We start from the raw sequence: 14,621 nt of genomic DNA, 5'->3' as shown, positions 1-14,621 counted from the left end.
TATGTGATATTCATTTGAGGTTTGAATTTGAAATTCAAATTCAAATTTGGTTTGAATTCAATCATACAACTTAATTTAGAATTCAATCATGCAACTTAAGTTGTAATGCAATACTCTCCTCTCTTCTCAAAACCCTAATTTAGTTAGGTGAGTTGCAAGTTTGTCGCACTCTCGAAACCCTAACCCTGTAAGGTGTTGAGAGAGAAACTTGTCCCCCTTCGATGCAGTTTTTGTTTAAAAGCGCGAAATTTCCCCAGAATTTACTATGCAATGCACATCCCTTTCTAAAATCTACCCCTCGATCGTCTCTAAACCTGGGACATTACAAAGGAGTACCTTAATAGCCAGTAGATTCCCTTGAGGCCCGGCTGCCACCGGCTGGTAGGACAAAAGATGTTATGCAAGTTTCTCATTGCGAGCGCGTATAACTATATATGGAAAACATGCCTACATGATTAATAATCTTGATGTTCTGTCTTAATGCTATTTCAATCCTATCAATTGCCCAACTGTAATTTGTTCACCCAACACTTGTTATTGGAGAGTTACCACTAGTGTAGATAGGCTGGGAACCCCGGTCCATCTCTCATCATCATATACTCGTTTCCATATGACATTGGAAGTAGTATCAACTATTTTCTGGTGCCATTGCTCTCATATTACTGCTACTGCTGCTGTGTTACTTTTACTATTGCTCCCATATTACTGCTGCTTTCACATCACCCCTGTTACTAGTGCTTTTCTAGGTGCAGCTGAATTGACAACTCAGTTGTTAAGGCTTATAAGTATTCTTTACCTCCCCTTGTGTCGAATCAATAAATTTGGGTTTTACTCCCTCGAAGACTGTTGCGATCCCCTATACTTGTGGGTTATCAAGACTATTTTCTAGCGCCGTTGCCGGGGAGGCATAGCTCTACTCATAAGTTCACCTGGGGACACTCTACCTCTCTCTATGTTTTTGTTTTATTTTATTTTGTTTTGCTTAGTTTACTTTTGTCTAGTTTATTTGTGCTTAGTTTATTTCTGTCTAGTATTATGTTGCTTAGTTTACTTTTGTCTAGTTTGTTTTTGTCTTGTTTTATTTTCCTCATATACCCGAAAATCCATAAAAATTTGAAAAACCGAAAAAATAAAAACTGTTGCTATGGGAGAACCCACAACCTATTTGGAGCTTATTGAAATATATATGAATTATAGGGAATCAAGAATGGGAAAAGTTATGAGTGCTGTGATAGAAAAAATGAATACAATTGCTAAAATCTTGCTTAAACGCCATGATATAAACTGTTGCTCTCAACAAGATATTAAACATCTTAAATTCCAATGTGGCTTTAGTGAAGAAGTTTTAATTAAGAACTATAATTGGAATAACTATATTCATTTTGGGTTCGAAGAGGTAGAACAATTATGGGAGCCTCTGAGATAGAATCCTTCATGTCTAAAAATTATGAAACTTGTGCTGTTTGTAAGGACCTTAAAGATTATGTCTCTTCTATCCTTAATTTTTGCATAGAAAGTTACAGTGATAATCCTTATATCATTGATTATAAAGAGAGACTCATTAATGCACAAGAATGCACTCACAATTTCCAGGAACCAGTGGAAGAAGAAATTGATGAACCTGAAAGCTCATTGGATGAAAAAGAGGAGGAAATTGATGAACCCGAAAGCTCATTGGATGAAAAAGAAGAGGAGAGTGATGAACAAAAGGAGGAAGAATGGATTAGCTACCCATGCCAACCTTCTAATGAGAGTAACTCTTTATCTCTTACACTATTTGATTGTCCTCCATGCTTACCAAAGGAGGATGAATGTTATGTTCCTGTTGATTCTCTTGAAATATTCCCTATGAGTGAAACTTGTGAGAATAATTATGCTACTGTTATCTATGATAATCCATGCTACTTTGATAAATCCTATGATAATGCTTTGTTTGTGCCTGATGTCGAAATGCATGGTACTAAAGAGTTTTGCTTGGCAAATGTTTATGATAAATCCCTAGATGATGGTCCTATGTTACCTGATAATATTAATTGTACTACTAATGAAAATGAGATTGGAGAGATCTTGACTTTATCTAGGAGTCCCATATCTTTTGAGATTGATCAATCATCTTGTTATATTATTGATAAAAGTGGGTTTGAAAGTTTTAATTCCACTATTTTTGAGCTTGATAAAAATTATGTGTTTATGGATCATGAAAAACATGCTTTATGTGATAGTTATATTGTTGAGTTTATTCATGAAGCTACTGAAAATTATTATGAGAGAGGAAAATATGGTTGTAGAAATTTGCATGGTACTAAAACACCTCTCTATATGCAGAAACTTTTGAAGTTACTCGTGTTTTATCTTCTTATGTTTGTCACTTTGTTCTTCATGAATTTATTTGTGTACAAGATTCCTATGCATAGGAAGTGAGTTAGACTTAAATGTGTTTTGAATTTGCTTCTTGATGCTCCTTTTGCTTCATTCTCTATTTTCATGTGAGCATCATTAAAATTACTGAGCCCATCTTAATGGCTATAAAGAAAGCACTTCTTGGGAGATAACCCATGTTTTTATTTTGCTACTGTTTTGTTGTGTCTTGGAAGTTGTTACTACTGTAGCAACCTCTCCTTATCTTATTTTATTGCAATGTTATGCCAAGTAAAGTCTCTAATAGAAGGTTGATACTAGATTTGTGCCAAGTAAAGCCGGTGAGATTGACAACCTCACTGTTAAGTTGGGGCAAAATATTTTGATTGTGTTGTGCAGGTTCCACGTTGGCGCCGGAATCCCTGGTGTTGCGTCGCACTACACTCCTTCACCAACAACCTTCACGTGGCCTTCATCTCCTACTGGTTCGATAACCTCAGTTTCTTACTGAGGGAAAACTTGCTGCTGTACGCATCACACCTTCCTCTTGGGGTTCCCAACGGACGTGTGCTTCACGCGTCATCAGTAAGCTCGTGTGAGTTTTTGTTCCAAACACACCAAAAACATGTTGCCATGACTCTAGGTGTTACTGGAAATGTTGTGTTCATATTTCAATTGTACTTCTACGGTGTTGCAAGCATTGGCCTCAATGTTGCATAAGTGATGGTTTTCACGACAATATGTTGCAACCAATAGAACTTTGTTCGATACATATAGTTTTCTTATTGCATAGGTGTGTCTCAAAGGCTGCAACGTTTTCAGATGTTTTTGACATACCACAAGTGGCACAATTTCAAAGTCAAGTGGAATTTTTTTATCATGAGTTCATGACACACAACCTCAATTTCTGCGGGTGGATTTTATTTATAATGAGTGTGGTCACTCGTTAGGAGAATTAAACAAAACCGGCTTTAATTTCCTAAGGTACAAATGATGTTTGTCATCAATGTGCGTTGCCTTACAATCTCCTTAGGATCATTGTTCCGTAACCTCTCATTGTCCATGTAGTGGTTGTTTGAATCATCATTTCCGTTTCTTGCATATCACAAAGGATATACTAGTATCATCTAAGTGGCTGGGGACTGGGTGATGCTACCGATCATGTCCAGAGCAATGCATGGCTGGTTAGCAGGCACCTGAAAGCGCAGACAACACAGGGGAAAAAAAGAAACAAATTAAGAAAAAGGGCATCCATCATACGGAATCACGGATGGGTGTTGAGAAACTTACAAAGTGTCCAGCTCCAAGGATCCAGTAAAAGTGCAGGTTCTCGTAGGATCTGACGAATGCCTGGGTGAGCTTGGAAGATCCACAGCTTAGAGGCTGCCTCGGCAGGCTCGTGAAGTTCTTCAGCCCATCCCATCTGAAATGCAGGATTTAGTCAAAGGTCAGGCATTTCAAACTTTAGAGAAGAAACGTGAGTGAGATTAAAAGGCTCACTTGAGCTTCTGAACCCAGGCTTCTGCGCCACTCGTTGAGCAGATCACGTCGAGCTTCACAAGGATTAAATATTTTTTAGTACTATAGATATATACACGTCAAAAGAGTACTATGAAAAATCGAAGTCATATACGGATGTCTATTGACGAACTTGGCTTGGACTTTCTCTTTTTATGCGAGAATTGTACGCCCATAAGGTGAAAAACATTTAAGTTTTACTACTAGCAGAATTCGCGGGGGACAACAAAAAGGGATCGAAGAGCACGAATCACCTGGCCATTGTATACCGTCACACTCACGCCGTACGACAGCAGCTCGTCAATCTGTGCGGAGCAAAAGAGTGCATTAGGGTATATATAGAGCGTTAATTGGCCAACGCCATGGATTTCATGCCATTTTTCAAGAAAACATCACCAAATTCCATCCGCTGATCCGACTGCTCACTCACCTCGTCGATCCTCGGCTTCATGATTTCGCTCTTCAGCGCGCCATAGACCGTATACGACAGCTCTTGCCACGTGAGGTTACCGGGGATGATCTTGAGCTTCTGCTTGACTACTCCGTTCATGATGCCGCCGATGGCGTTGGGGTCAGAAGCGGCCTCTTGGTTGCTGAGGTATCTTGAGTACTTCGTCAGGTGGGTATTGCTGGCCGCCGCCGAGGTAGTCGTGGCCACCGGGTCCATGCCGCTGTCAAGCAAGAAATTGTACACGTCCTGCATGCAGAGGTAACACTTAGCTATATCGATGTCAGGAATAAGGGGAGTGGTACAATTAGTTATATACCGTGTCATGAAGAAGGGGAATGGTACGGTAAGCTAGCTGTGACAGTAGCTAGTGAGTATAAACACTTACGACGCTGGCACTCTTGGAGTCGATAAACTGCAGCAAGTTATTCCACGAGCTCCACGCTTCATAGAACTGCCCAGCCGCGATCTGTTGCTGCGCCGTAACCGCCATCCTGAAACAAGAAGGATTCGGGCATTCGGCTGGTGATGGGAAGGTTCCCTAACCTCTTTGTACGTAGGCATATATTCAGAACTAATGTTTACGCTTTGGCGGCGTCGCCGGCATTGTCGTCCAGCCTCGACACCTCCAGGAGCAGCGGCGCGTACGAGAGCTGCATCGCACATTGGTTTCAGCAGGTTCTTATCCACGCATTAGGAAGATCCAAGAAACGGCCGATTTGCTGCTCACCGTGAAATCCTCGGGCGAGACGAAGCTATCGCCGAGCGCGACGCCGCCTAGGGTGAGGTTGAGCTGGCCGGCACGGATCGCCCTGGCGAGGGAGACGCCGAGCGTGGCGGCGTACTTGCCACCGTAGGATTCGGCGACGAGGAAGAGCGGGCTACCCTGCTGCAGGGCGGCCACCTGCGTGGCGAGCGACTTGACGAGCGCGGTGGCGTCGGCGGCCGCCTCCCAGTCGGTCTTCACCAGCAGGCTCGGGTCTTCCACGTAGCTGTACCCGACGCCCACAGGGTTGTCCTGCCATGCCATGCACACAACACAACACAAGGAATACGTTACCACTTGGCCGGCGCTACATCGAAACGGATAGCGAGGAGAGGAATGTGGGACTCCTTCCTTGGACTGACCACAAAGATGAGGTCGGCCTTCTGCAGCCAGGTCGAGTTGCGTGGATTCAGGCCGACGTCCAGCGGTCCGATCTCCAGGAAGTTGCCGATCCCGACGCCCGACGCTCCCTGATCCAACACAACGTACGATCAGTTTCTTGTTGGTGCCAGAATTTTCTTGTACCTTGAGAAAAATGCGAAGGATGGCGTACTGGGCCTCCTTGCAGCCAGAGGACGGTCGGCCATGGCTTGGACGGCGTCGACACCCTCTGGGGGCTCTTGTAGTACCACCAGAACAGGTTTGCCTCTGTAGCGCAAAAGAAAGACAAAGAGCTTCAGAATGCTTGGGGATGAAATGATGGATCCATAGCCAGCAAACAAGGGATTATGCATTTATGCGTGTTGATTACTTGGCCGGACTTCGACATATCCCCAGAGCTCACTGCCGTCAGGGGCGCCGGTGGTGACCGTGGCGGCGGAGCTGGCGCCGAGCAGAGAGAGGATCAGGAGGGAGATCAGAGCTAGAGGACGGCAGTACGTATCCATTTTCAAATTGGCGCTTGCAGATACTGTGGTGCAGCCAGTAACAGGCGTTTACACGTCTAAATAGGAGCCGCGATTGCCGTCCTATCCTTCACGTTGCGCATAAACAAGTGTTTCATCGGGGAAATCTAAGGCGCACGGCAGCTGGCTAGCAACACCAGTACTAACGCCGTCCGGCCGGTCACACTTATGCCGGCAATTCCTAGGCCACAGCGACGCCAGTGGCCTCCCTCGGCGGCCGCGGCCGCAGACAAAGTTTGATGAGTTGAGTTCTCTTCCTTTTTCACCGAGCTGTATCTTGTACCGGCGTCAACAATGTTATACCAAATGCCAACGCGGATCCTGTTTTGAGTTGCCGCCCGCGATCTAGTCTAGGCATTGCAAAGCGGCAGATTTATTTGGAAAAACTCCTGTCTATTTTAGTGCCGATGGCAAGCTGGGCATTTTCATCTCTCGATTCAAACAATCAAGTACTTCCTTTGGTTTCCCTAAATTAATTGATTTAATTTTGTTAGACACATTTTAGCGTGCAGATACTTGTGTATATTGATAAAGCTGAGCCAATTAATTTGGAAGGAGGTAGTAACTCTAAAGAACGCATTGGCCTAATTTCCCACAAAAGAGTTGAAAGTGGTTGACTATCGCTAAAACCATGGACTGCACGGGAGATTCGCCGCGTTCAAGGCTTTCGAGGCAAAGGATCCTTGCGTGTACAATTTAAGCACCAAAATCGTCGATATTGGCAAAACTAACCTATATTTGGAAAGAACACACAAAATAACCTATCCTAGAAAAGATTCGCATGAGACGGAGCCATTCTCCAAGAACGACGCTGTGCTATCATAACGCCACGGTCAATGGCGCCAAGATGATGCCAACGTGGCGGTCATAGTCATAAGTGTGTCCCACTTCATGTGAGCTTGGCTCCGTCGACCACAACGCCGTGCTATGGAGCTTGGCTCTGCCCGCTATGGAGCTTGTGCTATGGAGCTTGGCTCTGACCACAACTACCAAGCCCGCGGTTGGGTTGTCCTAACCAACAAATCTACTCATTTTCTTCCACCTCCCGACCCTGACCGCTTCTTTCTCTCTCTCTCTCTCTCCCTCTCTCTCTCTATCCCACTCAATTTCCCCATCAGATCCCTCAAGAGCTGTTGCGGTTCTTCATGGATTTTGACTCCCCTTTGTTCCTAGAGGTAATCTCCCTCGTTCTCCCTCTTTTTGTCTAACTAATTTCATGGGATTGGATGCTTTTTGTCACAAATGGTGAAACCCTAGATCTTAAATTTAGAAGGTTGATTCTTCATGTATTGACCAATGGTGGGTGGTTAGATGGTTATGGAACATTAGGTGTTGTTGGTGCTCAGAGTTAGGGTTATGTAAGATTTAGTTAGAGTAAGGGTTTGTAGGTTAGGGTTATATTTTATCGAACTTTGCATAAATCTTAGGTATAGTTTATTCGGAATGCTTTGGAATTGTTCTTGATGCATTTCGTTTGTTGTCATTCTATCTTTAGATGGCAAGGATTGTGAATGTTCATCATGTGGACAAAGTGGCTTTCTTAAAAGGCAATGCCGAGTGTGTTCATCCAGAGGAGGCAGTCATTGTGTTTGTCACTAGTGAGGTTGTGGAAAGAGGTAGGTTGGATTTGAAGTGGATGGAGCCAACTGATGCATGTGAATTGATTGCAAGGTATAATGCCGGGTTTGGACATCACAATCGCTTGAAGATAATGCCCGTTGACTTCGAGTTGAATTGGAGTTCATACAAGGAGATTGTGGTGGGATCCCAAGATAAGTCTCTCGAGCTATTTGCCAGAAGGAAGGTTGGTGCTCGGTTAAACATTGACTTGAACCAACATGTTTCCCCATGTGCTTGCGATGATCCACTTGAGTACCATAGTGCCGATGCGTATGCCACTTCAATGAGCCAAGCTCCAATGAGCCCAGTTCGCAATGACCATATGAAGAGGAGGAAACAGAGTGTGTTGACTATTTTAAATCATAATATCTGGATTTGAAAGATAATTCATCAAAATTGAATTAGCTAATACTATTTTTGGTGGTTAACTATGATAAACCAAAGTTAATTCGCTAATTTGGTTTTACCCTCGATTAACCAAAATATCAGACTAACCAAGATCATGATTAAAAGCACTAGACCCCCATGCCTAGCTTCTCAACCCAAAAGACCGCCAAACCAACTCGAACCACACATCCATCTTCCGCCAGGGCAAGTATCGTAACCACACAAGTCCAAACCTAGCCACACCATGCATGTTTTGTCTCGATGTCCTGATGTTCGCGATTCCCTCCAAGGACGTTGGCCGCTCTCACTCCAATAGGTAGCTGCCGCAAGCGAGTTCTTAGCATAAAACTATCAATTTTGTGTTTAAATATTGGAAAACTACCCTTTTTCAAAAAATTCGCAAAAAAACTGCATCTTTACAACAATTTTATTTTGGAATTTGCAATAATACTCGAATTAATCCCAGGGAGAGTTTTGTTGAGGTGGACCGGGTCCCACTTGATAGTCCAATTAAAAACATCAAGATATTCTAAAAAAAATATAATTAGCCCACAGCTCCGGCAAGGGCCGCCAAGGAGGACCTATGGCAGAGGCAGGGCCGCACGAGGGCCGACGAGGACGCCCTCCGGTAGGGGCCGGCGCGGGTGACTTCGCCACAGGCTAGCGCCAGGGCGGCGCGAACGACCACCTTGGAACGAGTCGTTTGGGGTGTGTGTGTGGGGGGGTGGGTGGGGTGGGGTGGTCTATTGACTATTGAAACACACCCCATACTTCGAAAGATACTTTGAGTCAAACAGAGCTTTAAGCATTAAGTTGTCGTGATTTTATGTGTCCTTCGAGTTTTTTTGCGAGGGGCATCTCTCATTTTCCCCCAACACCACTCTGGTGAAAGAAGCTTTGAGAGTCACCTCTTGGTCTCCAGCTACCCTCTCCCCCTCCTCCGGCGGCCTCACTTGCCAGAGTGACTGCGAGAGGGGAGACCGGGCCTTCGCTGTACATAGTGTTATGATAAAGCTAGGTGATACGTCTCAAACGTATCTATAATTTCTTATGTTCCATGCTACTTTTATGATGATACTCACATGTTTTATACACACTTTATGTCATTATTATGCATTTTACGGCACTAACCTATTGACGAGATGCCGAAGAGCCGCTTGTTGTTTTCTCCTCGTTTTTGGTTTCGGAAATCCTACAAAGGAAATATTCTCGGAATTGGACGAAATCAACGCCCAGGGTCTTATTTTCCACGAAGCTTCCAGAAGACCGAAAGGGATACGAAGTGGGGCGACGAGGCGCCGCCACCATAGGGCCGCGCGGCCTGGGTGGGGCCCACGCCGCCCTATGGTGTGGGGCCCCCGCGCCGCCTCCAACCCTGCCCTTCCGCCTACTTAAAGCCTTCGTCGCGAAAACCCCAGTACCGAGAGCCACGATACGGAAAACCTTCCAGAGACGCCGCCGCCGCCAATCCCATCTCGGGGGATTCGGGAGATCGCCTCCGGCACCCTTCCGGAGAGGGGAATCATCTCCCGGAGGACTCTTCATCACCATGATCGCCTCCGGATTGATGTGTGAGTAGTTCACCCCTGGACTATGGGTCCATAGCAGTAGCTAGATGGTTGTCTTCTCCTCATTGTGCTATCATGTTAGTCTTGTGAGCTACCTATCATGATCAAGATCATCTATTTGTAATGCTACATGTTGTGTTTGTTGGGATCCGATGAATATGGAATACTATGTCAAGTTGATTATCAATCTATCATATATGTGTTGTTTATATTCTTGCATGCTCTCCGTTGCTAGTAGAGGCTCGGCCAAGTTGATACTTGTAACTCCAAGAGGGAGTATTTATGCTCGATAGTGGGTTCATGCCTCCATTGAATCTGGGACAGTGACAAAAAGTTCTAAGGTTGTGGATGTGCTGTTGCCACTAGGGATAAAACATCAATGCTTGTCTAAGGATATTTGTGTTGATTACATTACGCACCATACTTAATGCAATAGTCTGTTGTTTGCAACTTAATACTGGAAGGAGTTCGGAAGATAACCTGAAGGTGGACTTTTTAGGTATAGATGCATGCTGGATAGCGGTCTATGTACTTTGTCGTAATGCCCTGATTAAATCTCATAGTAGTCATCGTGATATGTATGTGCATTGTTATGCCCTCTTTATTTGTCAATTGCCTAACTGTAATTTGTTCACCCAACATGCTATTTATCTTATGGGAGAGACACCACTAGTGAACTGTGGATCCCGGTCCATTCTTTACATCTGAAATACAATCTACTGCAAACTCTGTTCTTTACTGTTCTTCGCAAACAAACATCATCTTCCACACTATACATTTAATCCTTTGTTTACAACAAGCCGGTGAGATTGACAGCCTCACTGTTACGTTGGGGCAAAGTACTTTGATTGTGTTGTGCAGGTTCCACGTTGGTGCCGGAATCCCTGGTGTTGCGCCGCACTACACTCCGTCACCAACAACCTTCACGTGATCCTTGACTCCTACTGGTTCGATAAACCTTGGTTTCTTACTGAGGGAAACTTGCTGCTGTACGCATCACACCTTTCACTTGGGGTTCCCAACGGACGTGTGCTTCACGCGTATAAAGCTAAATTTCTGGCGCCGTTGCCGGGGAACTAAAGAAAAGTTACTCCGCAAAGATTTCTAACTCCCACGTCAACTGCACGCCAGCAGTAAATTTCTGGCGCCGTTGCCGGGGAGATCAAGACACGCTGCAAGGGGAGTCTCCCACATCCAATCTCTTTACTTTGTTTTTGTCTTGCTTTACTTTACTTTATTTACTGCTTTGTTTGTTCTCTATATCAAAAATACAAAAAAAATAGTTACTAGTTTTACTTTATTTACTGTCTTGTTTTCGTTCTCCATATTAAAAACACAAAAAATTAGTTACTTGCATTTACTTTATTTACCTTTTGTTTATTTCATCATGTTTCCTCCTAAGTTCACTCTGAAAGACATACCGGTAGGATGAGGGTCTATCATTGGAAGAGATAATATAGAAGATTTTTTCACTCACGTTAGTACGGTTGAAGATTTTGAAGATAGACACTTGGTAGAACTTGCTCCTACTTATGAAATTGCTGCTGCTTCTTTAGTACACATGTTGGAAGCAAGATTTGTTAATCTAAACCCCGTAATGAAACATATGTTTCTCACACTCTGTGATATGGAGGAAGGAGAAAAGAAAGATTTTATCTTAGAAACCCTTCTTAAAGAATTTGGTGATGTAGCAAGAGAAGCTAGAAAAGTCTTTATTAAATATAAGATGCTTGGCTCTTATACCAACTTTGCTAGTACCCTCGAAAAATGGAAAAAGATAGATTAAAATACACTAATAAAGTTAATTGTGAAGGAGATATTAAGACATCAATACCTTGCAAGCTCTTAGGAATGTGCGAAGCACTAGAAAAGAATTATGATTGGATTGTTCCTGAAAATTTGTTTGATGAGAATAGCAACCCTAAGAGTAATGAAAAAGGGGCCTCTGAAACTTACATAGATAAGATACAATGCATAGTTGAGAAAACTCCAAACCCCTCTGTTGATGCTTCATCTCTCGACAATACTTGATTCACACTTTCTGCGCCTAGCTGAAAGGCGTTAAAGAAAAGCGCTTATGGGAGACAACCCATTATTTTACTTCTGCACTTTTGTTTTATATTTGAGTCTTAGAAGTTGTTACTACTGTAGCAACCTCTCCTTATCTTTATTTTATTGCATTTTGTGCCAAGTAAAGTCTTTGATAGTAAAGTCAATACTAGATTTGGATTACTGCGCAGAAACAGATTTCTTACTGTCACGAAATTGAGCAGCCCCTTCTGTAGGTAATTTAGAAAAATCTGCCAATTTACGTGCGTGATCCTCATATATGTTCGCAACTTTCATTCAATTTGAGCATTTTCATCTGAGCAAGTTAAGTGCCCCAGAAAAATTCGTCTTTACGGACTGTTCTGTTTTGACAGATTCTGCCTTTTATTTCGCATTGCCTGTTTTGCTATGTTTGATGGATTTCTTTGTTCCATTAACTTTCAGTAGCTTTGTGCAATGTCCAGAAGTGTTAAAAATGATTATGTCACCTCTGAATATGTGAATTTTCGATTATGCACTAACCCTCTAATGAGTTTTTTTTTGAGTTTGGTGTGGAGGAAGTTTTCAAGGGTCAAGAGAGGAGGATGATACAATATGATCAAGAAGAGTGAAAAGTCTAAGCTTGGGGATGCCCCCGTGGTTCATCCCTGCATATTTTAAGAAGACTCAAGCATCTAAGCTTGGGGATGCCCAAGGCATTCCTTCTTCATCGACAACTTATCAGGTCACCTCTAGTAAAACTATATTTTTATTCCGTCACATCTTATGTGCTTTACTTGGAGCGTCTGTATGTTTTTGTTTTTGTTTTTGTTTGAATAAAATCGGATCCTAGCATTCCTTGTGTGGGAGAGAGACACGCTCTGCTATTGCATATGAACACATGTGTTCTTAGCTTTACTTTTAATGTTCATGGCGAAGGTTGAAACTGCTTCGTTCATTGTTATATGGTTGGAAACAGAAAATGCTTCATGTGGTAATTGGTATAATGTCTTGAATAATTTGATACTTGGCAATTGTTGTGCTCATATAGATCATGTTTAAGCTCTTGCATCATGTACTTTGCACCTATTAATGAAGAACTACATAGAGCCTGTTAAAATTTGGTTTGCATGATTGGTCTCTCTAGAGTCTAGATATTTTCTGGTTGAGGTGTTTGAACAACAAGGAGACAGCGTAGAGTCTTATAATGCTTGCAATATGTTCTTATGTAAGTTTTTCTGTACCGGTTTATACTTGAGTTTGCTTCAAACAACCTTGCTAGCCAAAGCCTTGTATTGAGAGGGATTACTTCTCGTGCATCCAAATCCTTGAGAAAAAACTATGCCATTTGTGTCCACCATACCTACCTACTACATGGTATTTCTCTGCCATTCCAAAGTAAATTACTTGAGTGCTACCTTTAAAATTCTATTCTTTGTCTTTGCAATATATAGCTCATGGGAAAATAGCCTTAAAAACTATTGTGGTGAAGAATATGTAGCTATGTATCTTATTTCTTACAAGTTGCTTGTTGAGCGGTAACCATGTTTCTGGGGACGCCACTGACATAGGCATCCCCAATGGGCCCGCCGAAGATAGTACCCGGGGTCTACTAAAGGCCCACTACCCGAAGAATAAGAAGACTTGGAAGCCCAAGATATTATTAAGGGAAGCTAGAGTTGTAATAGGAAGCATTATTTGTAATCTTGCGGGAGGAGTTAGAAACCTTCCCGGACTTTGTAACTTGTACAATACGAATCCCTCGGCTCCGCCTCCTATATAAGGGGGAGTCGAGGGACACAAGAGATCATCAAATCTATTGCTTCAACATAACCCTAGTTTTATATTCGTCGAGTACTTTTCCGGCTGAACCCTCGAGATCTACTTGCCCTCTACTTCCAACTAAACCCTACTCTACAATCCGTAGGCATTGACAAGTTGATACCTTGTCAATTGGCGTCGTCTGTGGGAATTAGAGGCGACAAGGAGTTGATCTCGATGGCACGTTCAAGATCGTCGACTTCATCGCGGCAAGCAACATCATGGACGAGAGGTAAACAGATCGAAACCGGTCTCGTTGATTTTATTCCTCACCCGCCCTCCCGTTTGGATGCATATGCGTATCCGGAGGAGCCCATGCGAGATGACGTTTGGAAAGTTCCATTTCCGCGTCGAGAAAGAAGGAGCGTATCGTCTCGAAGTTCCGATCTCGTCGGGATTATCGGCGGTTGATCCTGATTTCTCAAACTCGCATCATCCATCGAGTCAAGCGACAAGGAGATCTCATCACCACGCTTCATCGGCAGCAGGGCAAGTGAAAAACTCGCCAAAATCTTCAGCGACATGTCCTTCGAGTCATCGGCGGACTCCTATATAAGCGATGATTCAAGCGACACCGACAGCTTGGACTTCATCGACAAATCCATCTCTATTGGGAAGGTCTTCACCAATCTCTATGATGGTGTCACCAAACCAAGCAAAGTGAAAACTCCAAAATATCACCAAGTTTATGCCATTGGAGAAGCAAGTCGCGATCAAGAGGAAACATCGAGGCTTTCGACGATTTGGGAAACCCCTATGTCGATCCCTCGGATCTAAGGAGAGGTTTGGGCACTAAATATGTCGGGCCCACACCACGTGCCGAGTTCAACTTCCACAAGCAGCTTGGGATAGAGCTGCGAAAGCTTTGGATGGCTCCGAACCAATGGAGACAACTCGCTACAGCCGAAGAACCGCAAGCTTATCAATATAGACTCGCCCGAGCTGGAAGAGAGTTGGAAAAACAGACAACTGCTTTGAACAGAAGAAGGGAGGCAGCTTCCGCATCAAGCAGGCGACGAGCGGAATTAAGTCGACACTCAGAAACTTCGGGAGATAGTCACAGAGAAGCTCGGAGGAGAGCAAGATCTCGGCTGCAAAATATACCGGAAGCCGAAAGAGAGACTCTAATCCAAAACCTCGACATGTCCTTTATGTCAATCGACACGAGGGGGAATATTATCCCAAAAACACCGGAAGCGTGG

At 43.5% G+C, this 14,621-nt stretch overlaps 1 protein-coding gene across 1 annotated transcript; it reads right to left on the bottom strand.

Moving 5' to 3' along the window:
- Positions 1–3,485: 3,485 nt before the first annotated feature.
- Positions 3,486–5,677, bottom strand: LOC124698570 (serine carboxypeptidase-like 51). Its single transcript, XM_047231056.1, has 9 exons — positions 5,644–5,677; positions 5,055–5,560; positions 4,910–4,977; positions 4,713–4,818; positions 4,307–4,573; positions 4,131–4,181; positions 3,859–3,911; positions 3,649–3,781; positions 3,486–3,554 (listed from the first exon to the last, which is right to left on the bottom strand). The coding sequence occupies exons 1-9, from the start codon at positions 5,675–5,677 to the stop codon at positions 3,486–3,488; spliced, it is 1,287 nt and encodes a 428-aa protein (XP_047087012.1).
- Between the last annotated feature and the right edge of the window lie 8,944 nt (positions 5,678–14,621).

The sequence above is a fragment of the Lolium rigidum genome, chromosome 3 (assembly GCF_022539505.1).
Source record: "Lolium rigidum isolate FL_2022 chromosome 3, APGP_CSIRO_Lrig_0.1, whole genome shotgun sequence".
NCBI classification, from domain to species: domain Eukaryota; kingdom Viridiplantae; phylum Streptophyta; class Magnoliopsida; order Poales; family Poaceae; genus Lolium; species Lolium rigidum.
Note: the sequence above shows the minus strand (reverse complement) of the source record. Positions and strands in the feature narration are given on the sequence as shown.

Excerpts from the sequence above, each read along its gene's own strand:
- LOC124698570 (XM_047231056.1), bottom strand. The coding sequence starts at position 5,677 with ATGGCCGACCGTCCTCTGGCTGCAAGGAGGCCCA. Across the intron at positions 5,561-5,643 it reads TCTGGCTGCAAGGAGGCCCA|GGAGCGTCGGGCGTCGGGAT; the intron begins GTACGCCATCCT and ends GTGTTGGATCAG. Across the intron at positions 4,182-4,306 it reads TGAAGCCGAGGATCGACGAG|ATTGACGAGCTGCTGTCGTA; the intron begins GTGAGTGAGCAG and ends TGCTCCGCACAG.